General features: G+C 44.3%; 1 protein-coding gene across 1 annotated transcript in view; it reads left to right on the top strand.

The window, feature by feature from the left end:
• Positions 1 to 367: 367 nt before the first annotated feature.
• The window catches only part of efnb1 (ephrin-B1), a 65786-nt gene continuing 54782 nt past the window's right edge, over positions 368 to 11371 (top strand). Inside the window, exon 1 of the mRNA XM_017419682.3 lies at positions 368 to 1317. Within this exon, the coding sequence (XP_017275171.1) occupies positions 1202 to 1317 (116 nt within the window). The 5' untranslated portion in view covers positions 368 to 1201. The remainder of the gene's footprint in view (positions 1318 to 11371) is intronic.

Raw genomic sequence — 11371 nt, 5'->3', positions numbered from 1 at the left:
GTTAAATGGGGCAAAGTTTTTTGCCCGTGTAAGCACTTTAACCGCAGCACAACTATCACTATCGTTTTCGGCTCTCCTTAAGACGAATAAGTCCAAAGTCCACTTCAGTTCGGGTGGACGGTTCGGGCCGGGGTGGCGGTGGAGGGGGGAGGAGGAAGGAGGGGGGCCCCCAACAACAACCCCCCTCGCACCCCGCCTTTTCATCTCCTCCACGTCCCCATAAATGCCTCGGCTTCCTGCTTCCAACTTCGGACAGAGGCGGAGCGCCGTGATTGGCTGAGACGCGCCTCCCCAGCAGCTCGCGGCTCGCCGCTCGCGCTCTCCTCCCCTCCGTCTCGGGTTACGGTCGAGCTCGAGCTGTTGCACACACACACGCGCGCACACACACTCGCCGAGGAGGAGCGGCAGCGAAGTGGACTTCTTCTGTTTTTTTTAATTTTATTTAATAACCTAGACAGGTCTTTTTTTAAAAAAAGAAAAGAAAACGAAAACACGCACCGGGCGCGGGAAATGTCGCAGACCTGAGCGAGAACTAACCTCGAGCCTCGACATTTTAATTTTTTTTTTTTTTACTTTTGTTTCTTCTTTAAAAATTTTGTGGGGACGTAATTTACGCTCCGGCATGCCGGAGGTGGACTAACAGAGAGAGAGAGAGAGAGAGAGAGAGAGAGAGGCAACACGCTGAGAGCCGGGAGGGATATTTACAATAGAAACAGTTCCTTTCTTTCCCCCCCGAAGAAGAAGAATAGCAAGAAGAAGAAGAAGAAGAAGAGGAGGAGGAGGAGGAGTGAAAGATAACACTGGAATGAAGAGGAGCTCCGGATTCCTGGCGTGCTGCGGAGTTGAGACTGATGGATGAATGTGGTCATCTGTAGGCTATATACGGCGACAGGTAGGGAGCAAGCAGCCGAACCAGGGGGGGAGGAGAGCGGCGACGCCGAGGCTCGACTCCCGGGACTGAGCTGCTCCCGACGGCCACAGGTCAAACAGGACACACGCCTCCGCCCCGGAGAGACAGGGACAGCAGCGGGACAGATGTCTCCGAGCTCCCACGCTCCCGACTGATCCGAGCTCACCTTCCCACCGGCCGAAGCGCAGATAGAAAAACATAAAAAAAAAATAAAATAAAACCCTCCGCGGATCTCCTCTCGTCCCCTCTCTGGACATTTTGATTTTTTTTTTGGTGATTTTTTTTATCAGCATGGCGGGACTCGCTGGGTGGAAGTATTACCTCTGGATGTTTATTTTAATATGCAGGTCGGCGCTGCTCTCGGCCAGGTCGCTGGAGACGATCATCTGGAGCTCGCAGAATCCCAAGTAAGTCCCGCGGGTTGGATCCAACCAGCATGCAAATATTAAAAAAAAAACTTACAAAAATAAATAAAAAAATACTGGGAAAAGTTGTCAACAAGAAATGATAATTCGAGCGGTTTATGTTGATATATGCCTCAGAAAGGGGGGGATTTCCCAACACCCCAAAAATACCCCACACAGATATAATATAAAGCAGGCCTCCATTTAAGCTCAATGATGATAATGAATGCTTAATTATAGTCATTTATTACACGCACTTTTTTTCCTGTTTGTTTTTAAGGTTTTGAGAGTTTATCCGGCACAGTCGTGTAATTGGTGTTATTAGCTGAAGGCTGGAAGTCGAGTAAAGCAGCCAAAATATGAGCTATGTTATAGATAAATCTGTGTGTGTGTGTGTGTTTTGGCTGTTAGCGAAATATCTCATGAACCACTGGATGGATTTTAATGCAACACCCCCACATACACAGAAAGTGATCCTTGGATGCAAGTCTACAACTGATTAACTTTTGGAGTTAACCCCATTCAGCTCAACAACCTTCTCGAACACACACACACACACACACACACACACAAATAGCTTTTCAGTCAGGGACGGAGCTAGAGTTAGGGTGTAGTAGCCGCTGAGAGTCGTGCCCAACCTGTACCCAAAGCGCGAATGGATCACGTCAGGTCTGTTCCCCAAACCAGGTTTTTTCCTGTCTGTTCGCAAAAAAATATCTCATGAACCGTTGGATAGGTTATTAATGAAGCTCTCAGAAAGGGATCACATGGGGTTTGTCTACAGCTGATTTTACCATTTGGAGTCGCCCCGATTCAAGATGGCCACCAAAGACAGAAATGGCTGTTACTTGGTCCAAATGTTGAGCTAGAATTTGACGAGGCAGTCACTGATAGTCATTCCCATCACATTCGGCAGGCGCTACTCGTTGCGTGACTTCTTTGCTTAAAACATTGGCCATCAGCCCTACTTGTCTGTTAGTGAAATATCTCACGACACACCGGACAGGTTTTAGTGAAACTCTTACAAAGCAGTGAAATCATCCACTTTTGGAGTCGTCCCGATTTAAGGTGGCGACCGCAGCTGCATGACCAGAGATAAGACAAAAATGGCCATAACTCAGGCAGTTTTACTGATTAACAGCTAAAGTTCGGTGTGGTGGTAGCTGAGACTAACCTCCAGCACACACTCCGAGTGCTAACTAATGAAGCTGGGATTTGGCCCACTAAAAGAGGCGAGATGAGGTGGTTTCACGAGGAAACAATCAGTTGTTTCTCCCGGCTCCGAAAGCTTTATTTTGTATTATAATTTTGGACAAGTTTCTCACGGGCAAGCAGCTGAAGTCCTAAAAAACAAACCAAACAAAACAAAACAAAAAAAATCACATCATTCTCAGTAAAACAAACAGACGTGTGATAACCCTGATCGCCCCGCTTAAAAATGACAACTGCTTTCTGGAAAGTGTACGGTCGGAGCTGACCTTCGTCTGAGTTCGGTCGGGCAGCGATGGGACGTGGGAGGGGTGCAGGGGGGAAGAAGACCGGCTTTGGCCAGCTCCTAACTACAACTTGGTCATTCAAGCGAATCCACGATTTATCCCCCCAAATGTCAGATGTCATAGGGGCTCGTTGTGCAGTCAGCGAGTATGAATATTGCTGCAGTGTTCATTGGAGTGTGTGTGTGTGTGTGTGTGTGTGTGTGTGTGTATGTGAGGCCTTGGCTCTAATAATGGCAAAGACTACGGCCCATCAGCTTTTATTTGACTGTAGCTGCAGAGGTAGTGGGACGTTCAGCACTATCAACGATATATATATTTATATATATATAATTATTTTCTCTTTTTTTTTAACCTAAAAATACCACGGACCTGCTCAAAACGTGGACTAAAAGGAGGGGAGATGCTTATTGATTGATGATGTCACCTGGAGGGAATGTCTCAGAAGGTTACCACACTGGTTTCGCGAGGATTTGAAGATCACTTCTCCATCTGTTTCCCCTCTCCTCCCCCTCCACCCCTCGTCTCTCTCTCTCTCTCTCTCTTGCTGCTCCTTGTAAAAATCCCCCAAGCCGGCTGAATATTTCATAAAGTTCACAGTGGAACAATAATGCACTCTGCAAAGTGTTCTCTCAAGCTAATTATCCTGCTGCTCTGCGCTCGGAAAACAAAAGACAATTATCTCGCCGTGTGTGGAGTACTTCATAACGACCGCGACGACAACCAAAAATAAAAAAGAAGTGACAAACTTCTTGTATTTTTTTAGTTTACTTTATCCGCCCCACCTCCTCTGAAACGTATCAGTCAGCAGCAGAAAGTGAAAGGTAATAAAAAAGGGGGGAAAGCATCACCGTTTGCTGTTTTAGGCTCCATCTCTTCCCTCCGTCCCGCAGGCTCATATTGTTCCGCGGTGATAAAAGCGGAAACAGGGAGAAACCTATAGGAACGCACCACCTCAGCGACTTATCTAGATTTACGACGTCTTACTTCCTGTTCCTGCTTTGGGGAGCTCTGCCGCCTCTCCTAATAAATTAATCTGGCCCTCTGCATACATACACACACACAAAATCTAACAATACCAGCTCTTCCCTGCAGGCCATGAGTTATGAGGCGAAGTATAGGAAACCAGCAGGTTTGGGCCACTGTGGCGTGCGTGTTATATATATATATATATATATATATATATATATTTATATTTTTCTTTTCTTAACGCGCAGGAGCCCTTTATGGATTTTCATGTGAGGATGCAATCACTCCAGCACCGGCATTATCAATGACTTTGGCTTGCCTAATTGATTTCCTCCCAGCGTGCTCGAACAGCCAACATACATCAAGACTGTAGCGCTGACTTGAAAGAAAAGTAATAGGAGGAAACGTTCTCGAGTTGTTGTTTGGCTGCGGGATGTATCAGACCTTTTTGATGTTTAATTTGACATGTTGAAGGGGGGGGGTTAGAGGTGATGGCGAGGGAGAAGAAGAAGAAGAAGAAGAAGCAGTGGAGGGAGGCTGGGTTGGTTCTCATTTAGCTGAGTGGGTTCGCTCCAGAAAATGTCACTTTGTTATGACTAATCACGGCCCGTGTATTTGGCTGGGAGCTGCAACAGCAGCGTACGTACGCGTGTAAACACCCACCCACCTGGACACTCGCAGCGTCCTCGGGAACGCCGCAGTGATGCCAGTTTAATGATAATCTGACAAGGTTTTTTTGCCCACCAGCGGGCTCCCCCGTGCGTCCTCTAACCCTCCTCGGCTAATATTTACCTCATGACCCGCGGCTGCCTCGGCCTGTTTGCAGCAGATCAGAAGACAAACACGGTGATGGAAAACACACACACACACATACACACACACCTCTGCAAGGTTTTACTGCAAAGTTACAGCTACTGGCAGGGGCCACGGGTCTGCTGCACTGAGGTTGAACTTTTCTCATTTCGGCCAGGCTTGGAAACAGTTTTGCATTCTTTTTTTTGTTTTTGTGCCGTTTTGTTTCGGTTTTTGATTCCCACAAAATAACATAAAACAAAAAAAAAAAGGGAGAAGTTTGGTGTTGATTACAGTCAGCCGAAAGCTGCTGCTGCTGCGGGTTTCTGCTTCTTTGACCTCATCTGTTTGCCTCTCGCTTTCAGTTTATATCATGCTCCGGCGGCTTTGAGATTAGGCCCAACTTGATTATTGCGCTGATATTTATCAAACATATGAACTTTATTTTTTCTTTTTTTTTTTATTTTAACCAGACCAGAAAAAAACAAAGTTGAGTCATTTCTTTAAAAAAGAGATTTTTTTTTTCAAGGGTGTGAAATTATGTAGCTGGAAGTTTTGGGAAAACGTCATTTTAGCTTGTTGCTTTAAGGTTTGAATTTGTTTTCCAAGTAAGACAAGTCCGAGAGTGAAGTTTTTGGACGGGATATCTTTGTTTTAAAAAAAGTTTGTTTCATTGAAAGTTTTTTTTTTTTTTTTGGACGACTTTGTGGACCTTAGTGATGACATTTGAGCTCATGAGGATTTCAGTAGCAGGTTTAGGGTAAAAAAAAACCCAAACTACTACTGCTAAAGCTCTGAACCGACTCGACCTGTTAAGCGAGAGCCGGGTGAAACTTAGGGAAGAGGCGAAAAACAGGATTTGGTTGAGAGTCCGGTGGACGCGCCCCTCTTCTGCTGCTCGGACCCCCCCACCCCACACCCCCTTTGCCACTGTTGCAACACGTACCTTCCAGTGTACCCCCCTCCCCTCCCTCTTTCTGCCCCCTTTAGACTCTGATCGTGTTTCCCTCTGATAGAGATCTCATTACACGCAGAGAGGACTTCGAGCCCGAGCCCCACTCAGAGACGCTCCCGACCAATAAAAAGTCCGTCTGCGGAGCAACTGGCCCTCGCTGCTGTAAATGCAGCCTGTGTCTTGCTCTGAGGACAGCTGCCTTCGTGTGTGTATGTGTGTGTGTGTGTGTGTGCTTCTGTGCCGAAATGATTGTTGTTTCAGCAGTGTGTAATGACAGATTCTTCATTTGGTTATCTACATGAGGCACCTGGCCTCTGAAAGGCCGTGTGTGTGTGGTGGTGGTGGTGGTGGTGGTGGGGGGGGTTCAGGTTATTCCAGGGGAAAAATGCAGCATTTTCATTCATTATGTTTGTTTTTTTTTCTTTTTTAACCCAAGATGGACTCACAGTATCCACTGGTGGTTTGACTGCCTCGTCTCTGAAAACTGACTGATCGTTCTGATTTTTTATGTGTGTGTGTGTGTGTGTGTGTGTGCCACTGATACATTCATTTCTTTATATTTAAGCAGCGGTGAAACCAAGCTTCATTCCCCAGACAAGTGGTATTTACAGTTGATTTTGGGGATTTTCTTTTCTTTTTTTCATGTCTGTATGAGTTTTCAACCGGTTCTCGTGACTCACAGCATCTCCAGTTGTTGGTATTCTTTCAGGACAGGAGTTATATGTAATGAATCATGTGGAAAAATGGGCGAGGGCTGTCAGGATCAGTCAGTGAGTTTCACAATGACAATCAACCAAAACTATCAAAATGAATACAGTATCTGTGTAGCACAGGGATAGGCTTTTTTTTTTTTTAAACTTCAGGTGGTATCTGACTGGGCTGGGACTGTTGGGGATTAGTTTGAGACACAGAGTAGTGAGAAAATATGCAAGGTTTCACTTGGAATCACACCGAAGTGGTACTGATAGCACAACACTTTCAATTTGGAACGCATGCAGGTTTTGTTATTACTTTAATAAACTATATAGGCTTTTAACAAAGAGTAAAGCCGACTACAGCTTGTAGCAACAAAAGCGTCTAATGAAAATGGACGCACAGTTTATTTTGCAAGTTCAAACAAGGAACGCAGTGTCAGGTTACAAATTCATACTTAATACAAAACAAAAAACAGGTGGCAGTTCACAAAAACATACAGCTACAGCGCTCAAAGGGTAACGGAAACAAATTCGAGACGGGACGCCCCCGACGACGCGGTGACTGTTTTGAGAGAAAATTTGTCCCGCAAATTTTTTCAACCGTTTTCAACGTTTCTGCCACGTGAGGGCGAGGCTCGGAAATTGACAACCCCCGCAAACTTTTCAAGACATTTTTGGAAATTCTCTCCCGAACTCCCGTTGCAGTTTGTCGCCGACGCTTGCAGCCCGGCGAGATACTGTCTTTAGTTTTAATTAAAACACGAGCACGCTGTTAATCTGTCGTATTTATTATCACGTCATCTACACAAACAGCGAAAGGCTTGCTTTTGTGTTGCAATGTGTAGCTAAAATTTGTTGCACATTTTAAGATTGTTATCTTTGTAATTTTTTTTTTTTTTTTTTTTTTTTAGCGATGATAAGCTTGAAGCAGAGTTGTCACACTTGGGTGAAATACAGCAACATCTCTTTAGCCTATTAACCATGCTGCTTGTGAACTTACAACTTGTGAGAGGGGTTTTAGACATCAACCTCTGTTTATAAGCAGCAGCAGTTAGGTTATTTTCTCTTCTTTTTTTAAAAGAAATCTGTATTTAATTTGTTACAAACAAAGCAAAGAAAGGTTTAGACCAGGGGTGGGCAACCCTGGTCCTCGAGGGCCACCATCCTGCATGTTTTACTTGTTTCTCTGCTTCAACACACCTGATTTGAATCAATGGGTGATTAACAGGCTTCTGCAGAACATGAAGAGGTGATTGAACCACTCAGTCAGGTGTGTTGGAGCAGAGAAACAAGTAAAACATGCAGGATAGTGGTCCTCGAGGACCAGGATTGCCCACCCCTGGTTTAGACCTATTTTAGACAAATATGAGGGAGGAACACAGGGCGACCTATAAGAGTGGAGGCAGGAGGACACCGGTAAACTATACTCTGAATAGAAGAGGTAAACTGAGGGAGATTGTGGACTGTAAGGTTGTGGCAGGACCGAGCGTGGTCAGACAGCATCGGATGGTGGTGTGTAGGATGACTGTTGTGGTGATGAAGAGGAAAAGAGTAAAGTCTGAGAAGAGGACCAAATGATGTAAGATAAGGAAGGAAAAATGTTGTGAGGAGTCCAGAAAGGAGCTGTTAAAGGCTCTGGGTGGTAAGAAAGAGTTTCCAGACGACTCGACTACTACAGCCACAGTCATTAGAGAGACAGGTAGGAAGGTACTCGGTGTGTCATCTGGACAGATAGAAGATGATAAGGAAACCTGGTGGTGGAATAGTGAAGGGCAGGAAGTTATCCAGAGGAAGAGGTTAGCCAGGAAGGAATGGGACAGTGAGATGACTGAAGAGAGTAGACAGGAATATAAGGAGATGCAACACAGGGCAAAGAGGGAGGTAGCAAAGACAAAACAGAAGGGAAGATGGAAGGAGAACTTTGAGGAGCTGACGAATGAAGAAAATTAAAGGGAAAGAAGAGTAGAGGCCATAGAAACTGTGGACCAGGAAGTGGAAAAGATTAGTGATGATGAAGTTCGGAAAGGTTTAAAGATGATGAAGAAGAGGAAGGCAGTTGGACCTGATGACCTACCAGTGGAGGTATGACAATGTCTAGGAGAAATGGCTGTAAGATTTTTGACCCGATTATTCAATGGCATTTTTGAAAGGTGGAGCAGTGAGGCTACAAGGAGCAGAGGGCACAAAGGTGCAGGACTTCAAGTAGGGTCGTCTGTCCAAGGAAACAGGGAGTGTGGTGAAGAGGTGAAGAAGTGAGTCCGGGCAGGATGGAGTGGATGGAGAAAAGTTTCAGGAGTGATTTGTGGCAAAAGGTCAAAGGAAAGGTTTACAGACAGAGGTGAAAGCAGACATGTTGTATGGTTTGGAGACAGTGGGACGGACAGAAAGACAGGAGACAGAACTGGAAGTGGCAGAGCAATATATATGGATGATATATATATGTGTATAAGGAGATATATGGATAGATATATGTTAGAGAGGACATGGAGGTAGTTGGACTGAGGACAGAGGACGCAGAAGACAGAGTTGGATGGAGGAGGATGAGTCGCTGTGGGGACTCCTGAAAAGGGAACAGCCGAAAGGAAAAGAGGACAAAGACAGTGCTCTCTGTTGTAAACTGGTGAAAAGCCAGTATACACAGTAGAACTTGTCTTAACTTAACTAAAATCTTGTCTTTCAGGAATTTATTTGAAGTTGTTTTCGTTTGACGACGTGTGGTGTAACAATGGTAGTAGCTGTCTGTGAATAGAGTCGTACAAAAGCCACAAAAATGTCTGTTTGACAACAGAAGTGCATACATGGGCGAAATCCAACCCGAGAGCAAGAAGTGGCCCCTGGATCGTCTACTTCTGTTTCCTGATGTCCTTAAATGAAAATAAGTCACTAAAGGTTAATGTTGTATTAATAAATCTGAAATGAAAACTGAAAAAGTGAACATTTTGGATTTCTAAATTAGAAGATCTGGGACTAAAATTAGGCTGAAACTTAGTGGGTTTTTTTTTTGCCGTATTTCAAGAGATCTGTGTATGGGATGGCACTAAACCTAAATGTTTCAAAAACAAACAAAAAAAGCTATTATTTGGTCAGACATTCTAGTTTATGAAAAGTATGCACAATATTCCAAGAGAATATTTGACAGAACATGATAACTACACTTCATCTTGGAAATGAAATGAAAAAGTTAAAAAAAATCTGTCTGGAAGATTTTTATTTTCTAGATTCGATTTTCCAGCCTTTTTAGTGAAATCAGTGTCTCACAATATAATTTATGTTTATCCTGTTGAGCCCTAAAATTATCTTAATATAACAAGCAAAAAAAAAAACAATCTCTGTATTTTTTCTGACTTGCTCAAATTACACTAAACCAGCTTTTCTGTTCTGGGAAACTGCAATCAAGGTACTTTTATGATAAGATCATATTTTACAACCAAAGAAATGCACAGGTATTGTTTTTCCTTGAGCAAACTTTATGAGAACCTTCACCTCCCTGAACTCTTTCGCACAGGACAGGTGTGACAGTTCACGAGCTTAGTGTGTCTGAGGTGAGTCACTAAAACTATGACAAACAGCAAAGCGGAGCTCGTTACACAATAAATCTTTGAGGGAAAAAAATCCCTCGAATTTAAGATGTAAGTGGGCCAAAATGCTTGCAAACGATTGGATTTTTTTGGTTTTATTTTGTGCGCTGGTTGTATTTACATCTCGTAAGTCCCACATAGACGTGCGTATTGTTTATTTTTATTCCCTTCGTGGTACTTCCTGCAGCTGAAGGTTGCTATAAAGTCTAAAGCCTATGGGCGCGAGTGCTCGAGAGTTGTCCCCATTGTTCTTTGTCCAGCCACAGTGGAGCATTAAGGAAGTGCTCGGAGCGTGCCAGTGTGCCCCTGTGAAAGTGTCGAGGGGCCGAGTGGTGGATGAGTGTGGAGTGGCTGAACAGTGGCTGCCTTACAGGCAGTTTGCGACCCAGCTTTATTAGACAGAGGCCTGGCTGGCAGCGACCAGGAAGTTCCCATCAGCTCCTGCTCTGCCAAGCAGGGAGAGTCGCAGGCGCTGGTGCTGGAAACCTTCCCTGGGGATTTCTTCTGCTCGCCGTGCCTCGCCTGTGCGTTTAGCTGAATCAAGAGGAAAAGAAGAAGAAGAAGAAGAAGAAGAAGGAAAAAAAAAATCAAGGGATTCAGAGTTACAGGAAGTGGAGAAAAAAAAGTTGAATGGGCAAAGTCTGCCTTTTGTTTGCCGTTTTAGGTCTTTTACATAAGAGCAGTTGAAAATAAGGGGATTAAACAGAGGAGGAAAGGAAGCTAATGTAGAGCGTTGAAACTCAGCCTTGGGCTCAACCACAGATCCTTTCAGTCCAGCATGGAGCTGCTAGATTACTTCCATGTGTCAGTGCGAGGCAGAAGGAGAGGGAGAAAAGAAGAAAGGAGGACAGGCAGGGAGAAGTTGAGCGATTGAAAAGCCAGCAGACTTGGATTGGTGGAGATCAGCGGCGGTATTGGACAGTGGAACGGATCTGTGTGACAGCCATCTCTAAAACCATTACCCCCTCGGCTGCGACTCGGGGAACTTGTAACCTCCTCCTCCAGACTGACCTCATCGACTTAACTCTTTCTCACAGAACCCCTCTGTGCCGAGGAGGCAGACCTCATCAGATGCCAGTCCCAAACAGCGGGCAGGCGGCTTTTACAGGCAGCTGCACTCGCAACAACTTCAAGACGTCAGGAGTTGTCACCGGTATACAAGCAACCTGGGATCTGTTTCCTCCAGTTTGTGGCACTCCAAAGACTCTTATGGGAAGGTTTGAATTAGGTGTGCCAGGACTTTGTGGAAGGACTGACAGATTCCAACAAATAATGACAAAAATATGTGAGACAGGGCAGGAAGTGCATGTTTATTGACAAATAAAATTGGTTGAAGCATTGAGGTGGGAATATAAATCAAAATACGTGCTATTAGACCTGAATCTGAAATGAATATCATGCTTCCCTTAAAATAATACAAAGTAAATCTTGTATTTCTTTTATAAAAAAATATTTTTTTTTGTTCTAATTTAAATCAATTTGTAGGTTTTTATTTCATGTATACAGTTGCAAAAATAAACTGTGTACATATGCTGTATTTGTAGCATAATTATGTCTTTTTAATTTTTTTTACAA

The sequence above is a fragment of the Kryptolebias marmoratus genome, linkage group LG9, assembly GCF_001649575.2.
Source record: "Kryptolebias marmoratus isolate JLee-2015 linkage group LG9, ASM164957v2, whole genome shotgun sequence".
Classification (NCBI taxonomy): domain Eukaryota; kingdom Metazoa; phylum Chordata; class Actinopteri; order Cyprinodontiformes; family Rivulidae; genus Kryptolebias; species Kryptolebias marmoratus.
The sequence above is the reverse complement of the archived record's forward strand: the minus strand, read 5'-3'. Positions and strand labels throughout refer to the sequence as shown.